The 20,677-nt window shown below is 32.2% G+C and overlaps 3 protein-coding genes and 1 long non-coding RNA gene across 11 annotated transcripts; all 4 read left to right on the forward strand.

Annotated features, from left to right (window-relative positions):
• The first annotated feature begins 322 nt into the window (after positions 1 to 322).
• Positions 323 to 3,323, forward strand: LOC113003124. The gene is made up of 4 exons (XR_003268268.2): positions 323 to 513; positions 1,000 to 1,191; positions 1,410 to 1,656; positions 1,832 to 3,323. It is a non-coding gene; the product is annotated as an uncharacterized LOC113003124 (long non-coding RNA).
• A 166-nt stretch (positions 3,324 to 3,489) lies between these two features.
• LOC105197441 (prenylated Rab acceptor protein 1) lies at positions 3,490 to 5,432 on the forward strand. Its single transcript, XM_039457807.1, has 5 exons — positions 3,490 to 3,708; positions 3,771 to 3,923; positions 4,228 to 4,461; positions 4,577 to 4,776; positions 4,851 to 5,432. The coding sequence occupies exons 2-5, from the start codon at positions 3,847 to 3,849 to the stop codon at positions 4,955 to 4,957; spliced, it is 618 nt and encodes a 205-aa protein (XP_039313741.1). The 5' UTR covers positions 3,490 to 3,708; positions 3,771 to 3,846; the 3' UTR covers positions 4,958 to 5,432.
• Positions 5,433 to 6,363: 931 nt separating this feature from the next.
• On the forward strand, positions 6,364 to 13,315 carry LOC105197540 (anoctamin-1). Of its 8 annotated transcripts, none has more exons than XM_039457771.1 (12): positions 6,364 to 6,520; positions 6,628 to 6,875; positions 7,205 to 7,545; positions 7,911 to 8,036; positions 8,670 to 9,149; positions 9,276 to 9,669; positions 9,768 to 10,000; positions 10,140 to 10,337; positions 10,567 to 10,999; positions 11,143 to 11,348; positions 11,511 to 11,798; positions 12,004 to 12,327. In XM_039457771.1, exons 3-12 carry the CDS (start codon positions 7,231 to 7,233, stop codon positions 12,325 to 12,327), a joined length of 2,997 nt encoding a protein of 998 aa, XP_039313705.1. In that variant the 5' UTR covers positions 6,364 to 6,520; positions 6,628 to 6,875; positions 7,205 to 7,230. The 8 variants fall into 8 exon arrangements, with proteins under 8 accessions (XP_039313705.1, XP_039313712.1, XP_039313732.1 ...); XM_039457778.1 differs by having other exon boundaries at positions 6,628 to 6,725; XM_039457798.1 differs by having other exon boundaries at positions 6,365 to 6,520; positions 6,628 to 6,725; positions 7,266 to 7,545; positions 12,004 to 13,315.
• A 1,740-nt stretch (positions 13,316 to 15,055) lies between these two features.
• Positions 15,056 to 18,225, forward strand: LOC105197442 (sorting and assembly machinery component 50 homolog). Its single transcript, XM_011163798.3, has 8 exons — positions 15,056 to 15,308; positions 15,545 to 15,637; positions 15,782 to 15,865; positions 15,963 to 16,181; positions 16,321 to 16,535; positions 16,622 to 16,994; positions 17,088 to 17,382; positions 17,720 to 18,225. The coding sequence occupies exons 1-8, from the start codon at positions 15,288 to 15,290 to the stop codon at positions 17,902 to 17,904; spliced, it is 1,485 nt and encodes a 494-aa protein (XP_011162100.1). The 5' UTR covers positions 15,056 to 15,287; the 3' UTR covers positions 17,905 to 18,225.
• Positions 18,226 to 20,677: the final 2,452 nt, after the last annotated feature.

Genomic DNA, 20,677 nt, shown 5'->3' on the forward strand with positions numbered 1-20,677 from the left:
GCGCGCGCGACACGGAAGCCCGACCGATGTAACGCGGCTACCGATTGGTCGAACGCGAGGTGCACCGTCGTCCGCTCCACCACCCCCACCACCAACACCACCGCTGCTACCACCACCACTGTCGCCGGGTACCTACCGGTCGCGCTTGATCGAGGGTTGTTCTCAAGAAAATTTACCTTTCCTCCACGCGAGATTTACCCGCAGGCGACGAGAAATCGCAAAAAAAATAGGGCTACTTCCCCGTTGCGCTTCCTTTCGTCTCAAACAACGTCTCGGCCGCGGCACGAATTTCGAACCGCCGCGCTGCCCGAGTTCGGCTGCCCGAGTTCGAGTTTCTCTTCGACATGCGCGACCACCACACGAGCGGAATGGCGTACAAAATTCTTTTTCAAAATTTAAACTGCCCGTACGCTCGCGACGGCGACCCCTCTCATCGCGGTGGTTATCGCCGAGCGATGGCGCAAATGAGCGCGCCTCAGATATTTCCTTTATACGCGTGTAATAGAATGCGTGGTAAGTAGTACTATTTGCGACGCTATTATACTGAGGGAAGCTCGCTTCTAGAATACCGTTTGGAAAGAATAGCGTAAAGATGAAAGATGAAAAGATAAAGATGAAGAGATGCAAGGTCGAACAGCGATAGACATCTAACTCATGGTGGAAGGATGATAACATTATCCTTTCACCATGATCTAACTACGATATAGTTCAAAAAAGTAGAAAGTAAAATGTAGAATAGAAAGTAAAATATAAAATGGAATAGAAATCAATTGTACATGAAGTGCTTATATTTTCAACAGTTTATATTACAAAATATGTAATTATATAATTTTATTATACAATATTATTTTAGTATATCATGTAATTTTATTATGTAATATACGTCATATAATTTTCTTTTTAAGAAAAATTATTGGATTTACGATGATCAAAAACATTAATTAATATTTATTTATCCTATGCATATCGATCGCTAACTTACTTATCAACCCTTTGCAGATCAAAGTACCTTTTGTAAATGAGCGACGATCAAATATCTTGATCTCAATCTAATTGGCTGATCTAATATATGTCGAATAATTTTCATTACTTGGAGGACTTTATGAGGATTTGAACAAATATATATGTCGACTGCATAGACTATAGATCATTTAGAAATCAATTGGACATGAAATACTTGTATTTTCAAGGGTAAGAGTTTATATTACAAAATACGTAATTATATAATTTTATTATACAATATTATTTTATTACATCATGTAATTTTATTATGTAATATACGTCATATAATTTTTTTAAGAAAAATTATCGGATTTACGATCTATTCATAATGACTAAAAATTAACATTAATTAATATTCATTTATCCTATACATATCAATCACTAATTTACTTATCAATCCTTTGCAGATCAAACTACCTTTTGCAAATGAGCGACGATCAAATACCTTGATCTCAATCTAATCGGCTGATCTAATATATGCCGAAGAATTTTCATTACTTGGATGACTTTACGAGGATTTGAAAAAATTTATATGTCGATTGCATAGACTATAGACCATTACGACGAATCACATCGAGTCACACGTCTTGTCATAGGACGAAAGATTAAAGAGAAAAAGACATCTTCGGAATATTTTCGAATATTTTACTTAAGGTAGAATTAAATCCCAGGCGATTAAGAGCCCAGTTCTATATTCTTGCTAATATAAAATTGAATAATTTAATTGATTCAGTTAATATTATAAATGATATTAATATCTATAAATGGATTTCTTGTTAAACAAATTAAAAGTTATTTAAATAATCCATGAATTATTATTCCTCGACAGAATGACAAAGAGATGGATAAAACACAAACACGTATGTCTGTTTCGACGTTTAAATCGCTCATCACTCGTGGCTCGCTTAATAGGATTCCATCAACTGCCATGTTCCATCAATTCTCAATTCTTAAATGATCGTCGACGCGGCGCAAGAGAGTCACGCGAAGATCATCGCGAAGTAGCAATTATCGGGCCTCGTGTATCGCGGGCGATATCTACGCTGTGCGATACTGCAGCAGCTGTTCGGGGCCCGGCCGGACATCTGCCGTCGACTATTTCATCTCTTTGGGCCCGCCTTGTCCCGTCAGAGACCGAAGGCCGAAGATTTTAAATGACGAGCTATGCCGACAATCTTGTCACCGAGTTCGATTTATATTAGCTGTTAAATGACACAGTTTTCTACGGTATGTATATGTCTCGTTGCGGTACCTATAACAACAAGCGAGCGGCTTCTTGCGGGAGTACCTCATCTTCATTTGCGGAACAAAGAAACGTGTTAGAAGTTTTATGGCGAAGGAATTTTCGCTGAGCAGCTGCAACCTGTGGCTGGCTAATGTGGAAAGAGGCGTACATCAGGGACGGCTTTTGCGGTAGCAGCACCCTTACGCTGATATCTCTTTAAAGAAGTCCTTTGTCATCCTATTTCTCCAGCTTTTATTTGACAGATGTGTGAACTACTTATTTGGATATAATTATTTTTATTAGTTTGTTAAGTATAATTTTTTGACGATTTTTTAAGACTCTCCTTATATTTTTACAGCTTTAAAACATACTGTGTTTATTTGTGTTTCTATCTTTACCTTTCTAGCTAGGAATAATGATTTATAGTTATTTAAATAGATTTTAAATTTATTTAAGACCGCAAGGAATTTTTTTTATACTAATGTCGTTTATAATATTAATTAATTGAATTAATTATTTTATTTAATTTTTATATTATCAATTAATAGCTAATATGAAATAATTAAAACAAAATAAAATGCACCACAAACGATAAACATAAATGGACAATCTAGATGATATAGAAATAATACGGTACTGAAAAAAATCGAATTGAGGACAAGAACAAGGCCATTGACAAATTACGTCAACAAGTTTTATTTATTTCTTTACGCAAAATCAAAATTGTCTTATTTCACGATTACACCTTATTTAATTTCTGACTAAATTAAGGAAAGATAGATAATTTTTTCCGCACTTGCACGTATTATTTTATACTTATGCTAGACAATAAAAACTATATAATACATATATAAATTTATTTAACTCTTTCGGGTTTAGTACATCGGTGCCTTAAAAAAAAATCATCAATTAATATGGATGAAAAAAAGGTGTGAATTAAAAAGAAAACTACGACAAATGAGAATTTAACTCACATACTTATCTAGGATGAAAAGTAAAAACTTTTAGTAAAAATTCTTTGCTTTAAATTTCTTTGCTTTATTATATATAATTTTCTTTATGTATAATAGAAAATTATTATGTAAGGATAGTAACCTAAATTTACAATAATATATCTCTCAGATGTGTGTGCAAAAAATTAAAATTTTTTTTTTATAAATTATAAAGATTAAACATTAATTTTTAAGTTATTTATTACTTTCTATTTATTATTTTTATTTCCATTTTTTAATTATTTTATAGAGAAAATTTATATTATACACATATATACGACGCAGATAAAATTATAAATGAAATTTTATTCCAAAGTTTAAAGATTGTATATAGATAATTCGGTTATTATGCCTTTTGCATGAATAATTGAAGGTCACCCGGTATAAATCCATTTGTTCCGCAGCGTCTCTTCGTGTTTTTTTGCTGTTAAAGGGACTATTAAGAGAAATATGCGTGTCTACGCTTTTTGAGAAAAGAGTGAATACAAGGTACGGAATAAAGTTAAGTAAACAGAGAAATTGTAAGGTGAAATAATTGAGCGGACTGACAGGCCAACAAAAGACCAGGATCTTTAGAAACAAAGAAGACTTTTAGAGTGAGCGAGAATCGTCGTGCCATAAAAAATCATGGCATACGTGGCAGTCCCGATGGGAGAGATGCAGGCTTCGCCAGAAAATCAAGAAAATCATAAAGCTACGAACGGGTAATGAATATAAACTTTTTTTTTAGATTTACCTAGGATTCATACTTAACTTAACCTTTAAACGCTTTGAACGCATGGAATGTGAATTGATGAGCAATACAGGGAGATTATGGTTTAATTATCAGCTTGTCACGAATTATTATTAATTAACGTTAATTCAAATATATTTTGTAAATGCCATTTTTGATAATGAATGAATAATTGGAAGTGAAAGTTAAAAATTAGGTTCCAGGAGACTAGAATCTAGGGCATCTGATTTATTTGTGCTGTGTTAATCGATTTTTTTGTTTACGTTGTTCCACAGATTTGAATTTTTGCAACTACCTCAGCTACCGCTTGGACAGATAGGCTACCCTCAAGCCCATGACTGGATTGAACACAGAAAAGCGAATATTCGGCCGTGGTCATTGTTCCTTAACACAAACAACATTAGGCCACCGCCAAGTATAAGCAGACTGAGCAAGCGAATTGTGAAGAACATTGAATATTTCCAGAGCAATTACCTGTTTGTGTTTATTGGACTCGTCATATATTGCTTGTAAGAGACACTTCATCATATTCTATTTGCTATTTAATGTTTATTCTAAAATGTGCTTATATAATTTTATATATTATTTATTTTTAATACATTTTTTCTTTCTTTTTTTTTTTAGAATTACCTCACCTCTATTGCTGCTGACGGTCGTTGGTTCTCTTGGAATATGTTACAAACTGTCTCAGCGGCATGCAAGGCAAGAATTGATGGTACTGAATCATAGATTAACTCTCGCACAAGTGTATTCTCTAGTTGGAATCTGTTCACTGCCCATATTTTTCCTCGTTGGGGCTCACGCGGTTGTTTTTTGGGTACTTGGTAAGTAAAAAAGCATCATCGAAATATAATTTTGTAACAGAAAATGCAATTCTACATGTATTCCTCTCTTTCAGGGGTCTCTTGGTTTATGATAACACTCCATGCTGCCTTTTATAACATTGACGCAGTACTGTGCCCAGGAGAGGAGGAACTCAATGCATTAGTTATGCAAGAAGTATGATTACAAAACGCTTAACTTACCATTAAAAGAATAATTAATCCTTCAATCTCTCTAAAATATTCAGGATAATACAGAAATTATATACAATTATATATTATTTAATAATTTGATAAATGTTACTTCCTGTACATAATGTGTGTATATATATATATATATATAGATTTATATAAACAAGTTATATCAAAAATAGATCTGTTCATGTAAAGCTACATATCTCAATAATAAGTATTTTAAATACATTGCAAACTTGTTTATAGAATGATAAGCACATCGCCAAATAGAGTATATTTCTTGTATAAATCTTTAATTATATTATATGATGTAAAGATGATAGGTTTGTATTTGTATGAGGAATGTATAACATTTTTATAATTCACTCAAATTAGTAACAGCATTTGAAAAATGATGTAAGTTGGACTCTTTGTACACGAATTTTAAATAAACTTCCAAATTACAAAGTAACGCTGCAATAAAATGGATTGAAGAACTAATCATTAAATGGAATGTTTCCTACGATAGCGTGTAGTATCTCTACGGAAATTCACTTCCGACATTATATATATAATATTTTTTCTCGATACGATTTACAGGACGCGGTTTATGATTTTGCAATCAGCCACGGAAAAAATCATTTATGTCAATTGTGCTATGACAACTAAGAAAATTGTAATTCTTTAATTGTCTGTAAAGGAAAGAGAATTCTGAAGAATTGAATGTATTAACAATGAGTGAAAAACTATAATGACGCTTTTATTCCTTTTTAAAATTAGTAGACTATATCGTTACATTAAAATTGCATTTAAAAATATCATAAAATTTTTAATGATATAATTTTTAATGATTCTGGAAAATTTTTTTAGTCATGTCATTTTGTGTGAACAGTTGTTAAATGAACAATTTGTTAAATAATTTATTTTTTTTAATATCAATACAAAAGACAAGAATTTATATCGTATTCGAAAAATGATGAACAAAATCGAAATGTACCGTTTCGATTCTAAACGAACGAAAATAAAATCTAAAAATAAAAGTCTGAAGTCTAATAATTTTAGACTTGTAAATAAAATTGAAATGCATCGTTTCAGGTCTAAACGAAAATAAAATCTAAAAATAAAATCTAAAGTCTAACAATTTATTTAGATTTCATAAGAGACGAGCGAGCCTTGTTGAATCTCTTTTCAGGATTCTCTTTAACAATTAATTGTAATGCGTGAAATATCCACGTTTTAAATTCTTTTTCACAAGAATTGAAGCAGATGTACAGAGTTTTCGCGTTTTGCGGCGGTAGACGTGATGCGGCCGTAAAATGAACAAAGTTGAAGGACTTTTAGTCTGTTTAATCATGACTTGGCAGCGATAATCAGCGATAATAGCAACAAATAGCAACCAGTAGTCACAAACGTCGCGTGCGTGTGAATCAGTGTGCACGCTACTGACTGCGCCCCTCACCTCTGTGCGCCTCTGTGCCTCACCGCCGGTCCCAGCGGGATCCAGCGGGATCTAAAAGGAGACGGCCATGCATGTGACGTATGTATATGTATACATACGTCCTAGCATCATACGGTATGTGACACAGCACATGTAACGTTTCGAAGTTCGCGTCATGTAGCAAGAACAATGATAACTGTAAGGTTCTCATTCGGTCTATTTTTTTCCTCGTAACAATGCAGCCGTGCCCCGCGAGAGCAGTTGTGGATCAACGAACCGTAGTCTTCCAGAGATAAACGTGGCAGTATCGCACGGTATATGGACCCGAAAGCGATATTAGGTAAGGAGAGTACGACACTTCTTCTGCGATGACATTGGTGGTATAAAAAGAAAAGTCGAGAGCACGGTCTCGAAAAATGGATCTTCGCGATTGAGCTTTCCCGGCGCGAGCCTGACCTCGGAAGCATATTACGTTCTTGGTTAGCTTAAAGTAAGTGGAAACAACAGGCTGTTGCAATTTGCTTGTAATCAATTTAATTTCCATACGCGCACGAATATATGCACACAATATATATTAAAGAAAAAAAACGTGTATGTGTCAGAGAATGGAGATCCATGCGTTGCAAAACTGTGGGAGCGTGGGAAACCTTTCAGTTGCAGATTTTCATTTGTTCAAATCACTGTGCTAAGATATCTATATTATATAAGAATATGTAACGATGGGAACGTTTTTTTTGCTTTGGATCGCTTTTTTTGAGTTCTCTTTTCTTCTTTGGGTTTTGCATGATGCACACGTTTATTTGGTTTGCAAAAAAATAGGGCTTGACAATCAAATTTATTGAGCGATGGAAGAGGATGATGAGGAGGTTTCTCTTACAAGAGTGCAACGACGTGAAAGCAGTGTGCCTGGGTCGAGTGCCTATCAGTCGGTGCAGGACAGTTTGAATCAGAGTTCACAGCAGACATTGTATCAAAGCGTTCGCAACACTTTGTACGAGGACGCTATAAGTATGAACAGCATGCGCAGCGCTGTCTCCCTTGATAATCTCTACCCTACATGTACGGATGACTCATCCACTGTAAATAATGACACAAACGAAACAGTTATGGATGGGAGTTATACAGAAAATACGAAAAATAATGTACATGAATCAAGATTGGTAAGAATTAATTTCTTCATGTGTGTTCTGTAATTTTTATGTAAGATTATAAGTATAATATTGTATTTCTTTTATTACTTTTGTTTATTTTTATTATTTATATCTCATTGTTATGTAATATACATTTTAATTTATAATTTAATCATTAATTTTAATTAATAACATGAATTGATTGACCAGAACAATGTATATCTCTAAAAATATTTATTTTAAACTTATTCTAAGATTAAAAAGATACAATACTATTGAATTGTTAGTTTTGTATGACTAGAGACTGATGAGTAATATGTGAGTCATAGATGTTAAACTGCTTGCTACTTTTTCTTTTTTTAGAAAATAGAATGTAATATTTCAATATATTCCAGCTTTCCCATTCTGGTACAAGATACAGTTTATATTTTCATGATGAAGTACGCTCAGTTGACTTTGTACTCGTATGGGACGAGTATAATGGAGAGGCACAGATCTATCGTAATATCGAACGCAGAAGAGTAAGTATAAATTTTAAATAGATAAGAAGTAAATACCAATCTGACATTAGATTTTTGTGTGTACTATAAAATTTATATTTGAAACGATTGTGATTAAAAAAAGATATATATTAAACACTAAACGCTGGGACGTATAAACATTAAAGGATGTAAATAATTTTATTCACATTTCAAGTTCACTTCTTAAATAGGTATAACAAATAAAATTTTAATTTATGAAAACGATGTAAAATCTTTTTGCATCCAAATCTTTAAAAAAAGTCATCAAAAGATGAATTCAAAAATATATATTTTGTGGTCAACAAGTCTTAAAAATTTCAGAAAATCAAAATTTAAAAGTAAAATTATATGAATAATTGTATATTAAAAGTTAAATATTTGGACTCAGAGAGGTCAACAAAGTAAATAAATACATAGTAATAAGGATTATTTTATATATTTTTTTGCATTTAGCATTTTATACGTGGTTTTTTTAATTACAACAATTAGGCTTTATATTTTTTTATCACAATTGTTTTAATAGAATAAAATTAAATGAAAATTGTAGGCTTTTGTGAATAAAATTCAAAGATAACAAAATGGTCTGCTACACAACATATTGTTCTATTACTTAAATTTGCGTCATATTTTCAGATATTTGAAAAAAATCTAGAAAAAGAAGGATTGCAATTGGAATATGAACAAGCAGAACCAAACGGCCTGCACTTTATAAAAATTCATGCGCCCAAAGGAGTCTTACGACGATATGCCGAAATATTAAAACTCAGACTGCCAATGAGAGAACTGCCTGGTTGCCAAATGCCTGAGTCAAGCAGTAACATTATCATCAAAGAAGTTAATTCGTTTTTTCGACGGATCATGAACAAATATTATGTTGACACGACTATCTTTCCGACGATGAAGCAGAACTTTACAGCTGTGTACAGCAGAGACAAGGATTACTTATTCGATCTGGATTCGCCAAATTTTTTCACATCAGCAACTAGATCGCGCATCGTGCAATTTATATTAGACAGAACTAGATTTACAGAAACGAAGGAGGACGATTTTGCATTTGGCATGGAAAGATTGATATCCGAGCATGCGTATATTGCGGCGTATCCACTTCATGATGTGAGTTTTTTATTTCTATAATCACAGTTCAAAAATTATAAAATTTATTTCCGAATATAAAACAAAATAATTTACTTGGTATATATGATGAACTTGTTATTTATGTTGTTATTTATGTTGTTTCAGGGAAATTTACAAACTCCAGACTCGATGCGATATCTCTTGTATACTGAATGGGCCAGTTTGAGAAAATGCCTTCATTATCAACCCTTGGATTATGTCAAGGAGTACTTTGGAGTGAAAATCGGGCTTTATTTCGCCTGGCTAGGATTTTACACTCACATGCTGATCCCAGCTAGTATTGTCGGTCTCTTGTGCTTCATATATAGTTGTGCTACTTTATATCATAACGAACCGAGCGAAGATATTTGTAGCAGTAATGGCACTATCGCGATGTGTCCATTGTGTGATAATTTGTGTAAATATTGGGACCTGAAAGAGACATGTTTACATTCGAGAATTACATATCTGTTCGACAATCCATCAACAGTGTTTTTCTCAATATTTATGTCGTTATGGGGTATGCCACAATTATTAATAACTTATTATTGAATAGTTTAGAAAATTTTATCATTTTTGAATAATGCTTTTATATAATATGAGATATTATGTTTACAGCTACACTATTCCTTGAACTATGGAAAAAATATTCTGCTGAAATAACCCATAGATGGGATTTGACTGGTTTAGATGCTCAAGAAGAATATCCTAGGCCACAGTACTTAGCACGCGTTGCGCATATTAAAAAGAAATCTATCAATATTGTTACAAATGCGGAAGAACCAAAAGTGTCATTCTGGAAGATGAGAATGCCCGCTATGATTCTCAGTTTTTCAGTTGTCTTACTTTTGGTACGTCTAATTCTACAATATTAAACAACAATTGTTATTAAAAAAGATATCACAAGAGTAATTTAACATTATACCTTTAATTTTATTATAATTTTATTCTTATAAATACTTGTAATAATTTTATATTATAACTTTTTAGATAGCAGTAGCTATGGCTGCTGTGCTTGGTGTAGTCTTATACAGAATGTCTGTATTAACTGCATTAAGCGTTTCAGGACACCCTATGGTAAACAGTTACGCTATATTATTCACTACGGCAACCGCTGCGTGCATTAATCTCTGCTGCATCATTTTGTTCAACTGGCTGTATGTTTGGCTGGCAGAATATTTAACAGAGGTCAGTTTTTATAAAAAAATTTATCTTATTTATTTATCAACATTTATTGTAATGAAAAATTGATTTACAATAATTCGAATTAAATTATTTTATGTATATATTTGTTAATAATTCTTAAGAAGTATGAAGTAAAATATTATTGCGAAATACAATTTGAATAAATTATGAAAATTAAGACTTGAAAGGTATTTTATTAGTTTTGGTAAATAAAAATTTTTGTTATTTTCAGATTGAATTACTTCGTACTCAGACTGAGTTTGATGATAGCTTGACCCTAAAGATTTACTTATTGGAATTTGTAAATTATTACGCTTCTATATTTTACATAGCATTTTTCAAGGGAAAGTTCACTGGTTATCCAGGAAATTATAATCGTTTTTTGGACTTTCGGCAAGAAGAATGCGGACCAGGCGGTTGTCTCTTAGAATTATGTATTCAATTAAGCATTATTATGATCGGCAAACAAGCCATGAACACTATTTTGGAAATGCTTTTTCCGCTATTTTACAAATGGTTGAACACGTTGAAAGTTCACATGGGCTCGAAAAAAATGGAAGATTCTGATAAAAAATATTCAACTAGAAAATATTTGCAATGGGTCAGAGATTATAAATTGGTCCAATGGGGACCTAGAAGTCTTTTTCCCGAATATTTAGAAATGGGTAGGTACAAAGAAAACGAAACATTGTTTATTATATTGGAGAATAATGAATAATTACGCGATATTAAAGTAATATATGTTAGAAACACATGATGGCGTGTAACAAAAAAAATTTTTTTTTAAATTATGATGCTTCTTTTGCAGTACTGCAATACGGATTTGTCACAATCTTTGTCGCTGCATTTCCGTTAGCGCCATTCTTCGCATTATTGAATAACATTTTTGAGATGAGATTGGATGCGAAAAAATTATTGACCATGTACAGGAGGCCAGTCGGACAGCGTGTCAGGGACATAGGCATATGGTATCGCATTCTCGATTCCATTTCCAAAATATCCGTTATCACAAACGTAAGTTTTATAATTCAAGATCTAATGTAACTTTTGAAGATTATAACTTGAAATTTATCAAAGTTTTTATATTTGTGAAAAAGTATTATTTTGCAAAGATATAATTATTTTTATTCAATAATTATATTATTTTTTTTAAATAACACAATAACGTTTTTTTAGGCATTCATCATAGCTTTTACCTCGAACTTTATACCGAGGCTAGTTTATAGTATAACTATTTCTGATAATTATTCATTAGAAGGTTTCCTGGATCACTCTCTATCAAAGTTTGATATTAATGATCTGAAAAATAACACTCTGACAAACGCGACGTTAAATGGTGAACGTGTCGATATCTGCCGCTATCCAGATTATAGAGAGCCACCAGACTCACCAAATAAGTACGAATACAACACCATGTTCTGGCATGTACTAGCGGCTAGATTAGCTTTTATTGTCGTTTTCGAGGTATGTTTTTTTCAGATTATTATATATATATATATAATAATTATTATCTTCCTATTTGTTAAATTTATATATATATATATATATATATATATATATATATATATATATATATATATAATATATAAAATATATATTATATATATATAAATTTAACAAATAGGAAGATAATAATTATTATACTGTAATATATTTGCATATTTTTCAGAATGTTGTGGCAGTCGTAATGATCCTCATACGATGGTGCATTCCTGATATGAGCGTTAAGTTGCGCAACAAAATACGTCGCGAAGCGTATATTACCAACGAAATTATTATACATCAAGAGGCACTACGAGCTTCCGAAAGAAGCGATGTAGATGACATAGAGCCGAAAATTGCGAAAACGTATGTAGTTGCCAACGAGAGTGCGGACAGATGGAACCGAGTCATGGGAAATTGTCTGACGACCTCAGAATTCGATCTTGAAGTTCATGGGAGTCCTGTTTCGCCCGTCAATGCAACTCCGCGTATCAGTCCGGTTGTGATCTGACAGATACCCAGGATTCGTCAAATCTGTGGGATTCGTAAATAGTGTAGGTTTTTAGAAACTTATTAAGTCGGTGCAAAAAGTTCATTGTCTATGCCAAAAACTGGAATTAATGAAATTTAAAAAATAATTTTTATAAGATAAATATGATCAGAAAAAGCTGTAGGAGTTACGCTATAAGAGATGTGTAAAAAGATATTGTTGTTTCACATAACTTAGAATTTTAATGCATAGAAAACATATTACAAATTAACTTGTACGTTTTGGCTCTAAAATTGTTTTTATAAATAATTGTTATGAATTACAATAGTCTTATAATTGTGATTTTAATATGTATATTTTTTTTATCTAGATAAGAAAGATGAGAATTTTTATTTCTCATTTTTAGAAGACTTATGAGTAATTCTAAAAACTATAAATGAAAAAACGACAAACTTTTTGCACTTTAGTAAAATCGTGATTTGTCACTAGTCGTGATACAGACTTGTTCTGCAGATCTGATGAGAAAAAGGATATTATTTTTGAAACTATACATACATCGAAAGTATATTTTTAATGCAATGATTATTATTATAAATATCTTTACCTTTTTTAATTGTAATAGATGCCATATAAAACTTATGCTATATTTTTATAGCGAATAAGAATTTTAACTTTTATAAACTTTAATAACATGTTAACTGCCGTGGTGATCAGCCGTGATTAGCGTCTGACTTTTTAATAGCACGCTTGTGATCACTATCGACGCTATCAAAAAATTTGAAAACGTTTATGAAGCTAAACATTTAATATAAAATTGCGAATGATATAAATAGCTGGGTGGCAATGTAAAGTAAAAAGAATGAAATTTGGCCCACTTTACTATCCATAAGAATATAGTCTTAATTAATCAAACTATATAATACTTTATTGTTAATATTTATGGTGATGAGAAATCTACTTGTATACATAATAAGATATATAAAACTCATTGAGACAACAGAATTGAAAATCGATGTTAAAGTACTCATTTACATTATGACCAAAAATGAATTTTTCTAAACAATATTATTACAAAATTGATATATATTTTATTGTATAAAGATTGATATATATATATATATATATCAATCATATATATATATATATATATATCTGGAAGTATATTAACTTTATTACAAACGATTTTATTGTTGTTAACAAAGTTTCTTAATATATATATATATATATATACCTGGAAGTATATTAACTTTATTACAAACGATTTTATTGTTGTTAACAAAGTTTCTTAATTATAATTTTTATTGTGAATTTCTATTATTTTTGTAACGTTATGTAAAATAGTGAAGTATGCGATATAATCTCTGTTGTACCCAATGATTTAATTTTGGTGGAAATGGAATTGATGATATCATCATCAATCATCTGTATACATATGGTTAATAATACAGCAAGTATGTTACAAATTCTATAAACGCCTGACAGTATTAGATATTGCGATCTCTGTTTATAAATTTTATATACGCACAGTAATTGTATTTTGGAATATCAAAAATGCATTAATTGTCAATTGATTAAAAATTATTACATATCCGAAGTAAAGCATTGGGCACAATATTAGATATTAAAAAATATCGTAATGTATTGCCGAAGATTTTATTATAAAATTTTATTATAAAGTTATCTATATATTATCATGTTAAAACCATGGACTTTTCTCAGAAAAATAATAACGGATGTCCCATTAAAAAAATATATGTTTAAATATCTAAAAAACGTTACAGAAGAAATTTTCAAATAAAACTTATATGGGGGATAAAGAATGGTCAACTTTTGAAAAAATCAGAGATATTACGAAAATGGTAGATTTGGATGATTCTCGTAATATTTCATGTTAATATTTAATTTAATATTAATATTTTTTTAAATTAAATTAAAGTTAACGGCTATTTTTTTAAATGGGACACACTATATAAATGTATGGAATATTTTGGGAAGAATCTCAGGTTTAAGTAATTATTGGAGCACTGCTGCGAGATATTCGCAAATACTATTATATTTCTTTGATCTGTAAACAAACTAATTGTTCCTTCTTTCAATATTTTATTGTTATATAATAGGATATACATCTCATTTATAATCTCAACGTACTATATTTAAATATTTTAAATAAAAGAAAAAAGAATAATTGAACTGCTGTTAAATTGATTTATTAGGTACATGCAAGTTATAGCTTTTTTTAAATTTTTATTTGTTTACTGTACTCCTTTAACATTTATTTTTTTAATAATTTTTTTCTTGATACAAACTCGTTTAGCAATAAATATGGTATTCTCTTGTGATTTCTTATAAAACGTGCGAATTTTTATAAAAAAAATAGAATAGTAAATAGAAAACAATATATTGTTTTATATTCTCGTTGCATGTATAATCAACTTTTGAATTTTGTACTTCTGATAAGCTATTGCAGACAGATTGTTATAAATCATATTTTATTTCTTTTTAGTATTATTTTAAGTTTAATATTCAAAACTACAAGTTTGCTTTTGCAAAAGAATAAAAAATACATTTTTTATAAACTTTAAATGCAATTTGATCTCCCTAGCTTCAATTTTCTTGATGTTGTAATATGTATTTAATATATTAATTTTTCTTCAGTTATTCATTTATTTCGGCACAGGAAAAAAATGCGATATCGAATCGAGATGAATGCAATTTCGAATTTGTTCCGGACACCCTGTATAAAAGGGACGTATCACGTGTCGCGTTCTGATGCGTGGTGCTGCTATCGTCGTACCGGCCAGTGACGGCTTGACGGCACGCGGTCCGTGATTCGGCGAATGGTTCTTATTCACATTCGATATTTTTAAATTGCAAGTTCATCGTACGTTTTACTCGACGCGTGGACGCCGTCGCACCGATTTTGGCATGAGATTTTAGCACGGCAACCTGTACGAAAAGACAGGCAGAAATTTGTCGAAACAATGGGCACTGTCCACGCTAAAGTACGTATTTATTATTAGAAGTTACGGCATAACCTAAGATCCCTATCGGGACCCTCCGAATGAGTAATCTCTAATAATACCTCATGATGGATAATTTTAATTTTCATCCGAAGTTCCATGACATCAGTCCTCAGTGATGATTGGCATAAATTTTGACATAACTCGTGGATTTTTTCTGAGAAATGTCATGTATGCAAATATGGTCTGTAAAGGAGAGATTTCTTTTTATTTTGTAGGAACCCTGTAATCCTTCAGGTTTGGGTCAATTACCTAAGGAGAATACCACCGCAAATAAACACAATGATCCACCGAACGCAACTAATGACTTTGTACGTCTATGATTAATATGATGTAATAGTTGTATTTATTATAGTCTGCTTGTGTTATAGTCTTCAGTTTTGTTGCTTTAAAAATTAATATTAAATCTAAAATCCCATTATATTAGATCTAAAATCCTATTCATTTTTTTGCAGTCATCATTTTCTGATAACAGACCTCAGTTACATAGAGAAGAAGAGAATGCACAGACAAAAAGCATCCTTTTGCAGACAGTACAGGTACATTGATAAAATTATTTTAATAGCAGTAGTAGTAGTCGTAGTATGTTGCTGGTTGTGGACATTTAAAAATTGCTTTTCATTCTACCTTTTTCAGGCACGAGTCGACAAAATACACGTAGATGGACTTATACGAACGAAGGACGATATAATCAAGTCGCAAGTGAGGGACTTGTTTAAAGCGAGGAATTTCGAGGATGTTATTATACGTGCTTACAAAGTGCGGGAAAAGCTGGACGCCTTGGGATGCTTTAGGAATATCGGGATTTACATAGACACCAGTCAAGGACCTGACGCCACCCCTGACGGTGTTGAAGTGGGTCTATATAATTACACAATTAATTCGAGAACAGAGAATAAGTAATTTTTCAGATTTAAACGTGACGCGGTTTGTTCTCTTTATACGCTGCACGCGAGGATGCGCTTAACGTTCACCTGATCGTTTTTGTTATTAGGTCACTTTCAAGGTACGCGAGATGAGGCGTCTGGTCGGTGGCATCAGCACAATGGTCGGGAACAACGAGGGATCCCTGATTGTCGGCGCGAGAGCGCCGAATCTGTTCGGCAGGGCGGAACGCCTTCAGATGGAATACTCTCACGGTAACAAAAGTTCGATCAACTTCAATGTATCCGCCATTAAACCGTTTCCACAGAGCTTGTACAACGCAGTGTGAGTCGGGATATATCCGTATCTGTATTATTCTTAATGCGTACAATAATTAAAGTCGCATTAACAGTTGGATTGACGCTTTGCAGATTAACTGGTACAGTGTTTAGTACGACGCACGATTTTCCGTGGTCTGGTTTCAAACAAAACGACAAGGGACTGCTCTTCGATATGGAGCTCAATCAGACGGATACCTCCAAGCACAACATACAGTACGAAGCTGCATTTAGGAACATTAGTTGTTCGAAACAGGCGGCCTTTTGCGTTCGGGAACAGTGCGGCCCGAATTTGAAGTCCGCGCTGAGGTACATCTGGACGATAGACAAAAGGGATTCTCCTATATTTCCCGTTGTCGGGAGTCTCATGCGATTAACGACGGAAATGGCCGGCCTAGGCGGTGATATCGGTTTCTTGAAGAACGAGCTTGCCCTGCAGACTAATTGGTCGCCGCACGAGTACCTTGTAAGTGTATTAGCTCTTGTTGAATATTTTTTTATGTCTAATTGATTCGACAATTTCTATAAAACATTTTATCATGAATTTTTCTTTGAACAGACATTCCAGCTGGGCTTTCAATCGGGACTGTTGAGTGCAATCAGTAACGACATGAAAATAAGTATTGCTGATCACTTTTTCTTGGGTGGTCCACTGAATCTACGCGGTTTCGACATGAGGGGATGTGGGCCTCGCTACGAGGGAAATTCCGTGGGTGGCGAGATGTATTGGGCAGCCGCTCTTCATATGTACACGCCGCTCCCATTCAGACCAGGTCGTAACAGTTTCGGAGATTTGTTTAGGTTACACGGTTTCATCAACGGCGGCAATCTTTCCAATTTCACGTATGCATACGGTGAGTGAAATAATTCGATAGATTATTTCTATCGTTAATGCACAGAAATTTCTTATTAGGAATTGATTATCTAATTTACTTTATTACTTAATTTATTTTTTTGATTTGAAATTTTGATCAATTCTATGGTAAATAAAATTGATTTAAGAAGTAAAAGAATCCATTGATAATTACTTGATCAATTTCTGGATAATTGTCTATTTTTCCATTCATGCCAATATTCTGCTTATGAAGCATTATATGTCCTCTGAGTTGATATTTATTAATTGCTTATATTTCAATAATTCTAGTTCTATTAATTTATGCTAGTGTGCATATGTGTGTTCGAAATTTTCAGGTAATCTGTACAATGAAAACATGAAGATTTTCACAGAGAACGTTCGCTGTGCCATTGGTGGGGGCATCGCTATGAAACTGGGGAACATCGCCCGCATAGAATTGAACCTGATTACACCATTGTTGTTCATGAGGAGCGACGTGCTCCAACAATTTCAATTTGGTATTGGCGTTCAATATCTTTGAGCATTTTTACCTCTCGATAGTCTTGTATTATTATGATGGATTTGAATGTAAAAAAAAAAAAATAGTGGGATTATGTGTAAATTTGTTTCCGTCAACTCGTGTCCGAGAGAGATTCGGAGTGTAAAATGTTTGTAATAAAATTGCAAAGAAGTCAAACTCGTATCTTTATCAGTTTTTGCGAGCGCAGTGAAAACGACACGGTTATTCGAAACCGTAGTTACGTTGCTAATCAATTGAATTGCAGCGGATTAAGAATACGAATTTGGTTTTTAGTGTATACATCTTGCAGAATTAATAAATATAATTATTTAATGTTTGTAATAGAGAGAAAGGGAAAAAAATAATAATTTATTTTCCTAATAATATACTTTAATCTGGGAATAATTATCTAATTTTTTTTATAAACATATTCTAGAATGATTTTTACATCCCAATTAAAAATCTATTTCTAATTGCACATTATTTATTATTGGTTTTTTCTAAAATTTATTGGTATTTAAAATTATTATTTATAATAGATTTAAAATTATTTATAGATTTCAATATTTTCTGAAAAAGTAAGGAGAAATAAAAATAAACATTAATTTTCTTAATCAAAGAGGAAATTGCTGTGATTGAGCTTCATTTTTTTGATACTGGAATGTAAAAATTAGGTAATTATTAATGCGAATACATCATTTTCTTTCTTTTCTTTTGCTTCTTATAGTAGAAGAGCCATTTGACAAAAAAATACGTTATACTGTCATACAGTGCTACATATTTTGAAACTCAGATATTACACTGAAAAGTTAAAAATAGTGGACTTCGTTATTTTTGAATTCAACGTAAGAACAAAAGAACTGTTAATAAGATATTGCATACAGTTGAAACTGAATGTCTCCGTTTTATTGCAAATTATAACGGTTGTACTTCGACTTCGAATGTAAAGTCCTGCCGACCTTTGTTCACGCGTTTTCTGATGCAATTCTCTCACATGTTCCGTCGTTCCTGATTTACACATGTTTGGTAATGCCATTAACATATATTGCTCAAAGCGTTCATTGACAGTAATAATTTTGCATACGTGTGATAGATAGGATAGACGATAAGAGGGGGTGGAAGAGGAAAGGCGGAGGGATCTGGAAAGTTACTCATGACCCCGAGTAATCGGTACGGAGGAAAAAAAAGAGCATTGGAGCAACTAGAAACGACGAGAGCTACGCCAAATTGCTTTTCGCTAGATATCTCGGCAACGAATGTTGAATGTACTCCCGTTATGCAACTACTTTACATTCATTATACGCATTACTTGTTTATTCGCGCTGCTCTTATGTATATACCTTACCGATACACACGATACAACTTCGAGAAACATTTCGTCACGTTGCATACGTGAATCAGCAATTGTTTATAAAGAGGAAACCTCAATGACTCAGGCTGGTTATTCTTAGAATTTTTTTTCAGCGACAAATATTAGTAGATCGGTATCTGTTGTTAAGTTCGTTATGATTTTCGGTCATTGAACGGGAAATTTTAATAATAATTTTTATTTGTGCGTTTTATACACTTCTGCTTTCATTAACATCACCTGCAACATCAACATCAATGTTTTATTCCAATTTCTGACTTTAAAGAATGCTAAAATTGAGAATTGGCATAAGATGATGTCAGAACGAATAAATAACTGGCGATTCAGAAACAAATGCATAATGTATGAAATTAAAATCATGATGGTTCTGGAAATTTCAAAATTACGTCTACATGAATTGTTTAAAATATTGTTTACATTATATTTATACGAATCTTTTTCATGTAGACAATACAAGCAATGTAAATTGGATAATTTAACTTAAAAAAAAAAAACAATTGAGTTATAAAATTAATGTTTGACTTTAGTATTGATATTTAGTATTGAACTTTTTCATTATCTTTGATGAAATCTGAATGAAACATAATCCCGTTCGATAATGGAAAATTTATTTATTATGTTACACATTGCCTGGGAATGTTTATCCGTTACATTTTTTTGCTCTTCAGTTTTAAAGTTATAACTTATTGCAATGTTTTCTCTCTCCTTTTCCCTCTCTTCTCTTTTTCCGAATGTTTTCTATTTCTATTTGAAAGTACCTGTAGGCCTATTCTGTAACTCTTTAGCAACAATTCGGTATCGTTACAGCATCGTTGCGCAGATATTATATATGGTAGAAAAGCTGCTCTACGATACTGTAACGATACCGAATTGTTGCTAAAGAATTACAGAACAGGCCTACTGAGTGTGTAACTGAAATAGAAATAAAAACATGCATTCGAGAAAACGAAAGATATTTTATTTATGATCTGTTATTCTTGAGATTGATTTTTTTTTGTTATTAGATTCAATGGTGATCAGGAGAGTGTCTCTGTCCTCAGGCTTTTGACTCGAATCCTTAAGAACGATCGAGCATAGTCGTCCATTCTCAGACTGGCTTTTAGACACAGAGACGACTGATAGAACGTATTATCAATTTAGATAATGTTACATTGATAACGCGATATACGCATTCTTCAGCCAACCGAAATGCAATTTGTCACTGAACAATACAAGTCTAATGATACATTCAAAATGTGTATGATAATTACGGTGGAAAAATCAATTATATGAACAAGATTCCATCACAAATAAATAAGGAAAAAATGATGTTTTACCAAGTTGTTTGCTCATTGCTCTTTATTGTTATTATTACAATATTCGAGTCTTCTTTCTTATTGTTAATAGGATAATGTTTAATTCTTTATCATTATAATTAGAAGAATT

Source organism: Solenopsis invicta, chromosome 2, assembly GCF_016802725.1.
Source record: "Solenopsis invicta isolate M01_SB chromosome 2, UNIL_Sinv_3.0, whole genome shotgun sequence".
NCBI lineage: Eukaryota > Metazoa > Arthropoda > Insecta > Hymenoptera > Formicidae > Solenopsis > Solenopsis invicta.

Bases quoted from the DNA above. Each gene is read 5' to 3' on its own strand.
- LOC105197442 (XM_011163798.3), top strand. From the start codon at position 15,288: ATGGGCACTGTCCACGCTAAA. The intron at 15,638-15,781 runs GTACGTCTATGA...ATTTTTTTGCAG, and splicing joins CGAACGCAACTAATGACTTT to TCATCATTTTCTGATAACAG. The intron at 15,866-15,962 runs GTACATTGATAA...TACCTTTTTCAG, and splicing joins TCCTTTTGCAGACAGTACAG to GCACGAGTCGACAAAATACA.
- LOC105197441 (XM_039457807.1), top strand. From the start codon at position 3,847: ATGGCATACGTGGCAGTCCCGATGGGAGAGATGCAGGCTTCGCCAGAA. The intron at 3,924-4,227 runs GTAATGAATATA...GTTGTTCCACAG, and splicing joins AATCATAAAGCTACGAACGG to ATTTGAATTTTTGCAACTAC. The intron at 4,462-4,576 runs GTAAGAGACACT...TTTTTTTTTTAG, and splicing joins GGACTCGTCATATATTGCTT to AATTACCTCACCTCTATTGC.
- LOC105197540 (XM_039457771.1), top strand. From the start codon at position 7,231: ATGGAAGAGGATGATGAGGAGGTTTCTCTTACAAGAGTGCAACGACGT. The intron at 8,037-8,669 runs GTAAGTATAAAT...TCATATTTTCAG, and splicing joins GTAATATCGAACGCAGAAGA to ATATTTGAAAAAAATCTAGA. The intron at 11,000-11,142 runs GTAGGTACAAAG...CTTCTTTTGCAG, and splicing joins TCCCGAATATTTAGAAATGG to TACTGCAATACGGATTTGTC.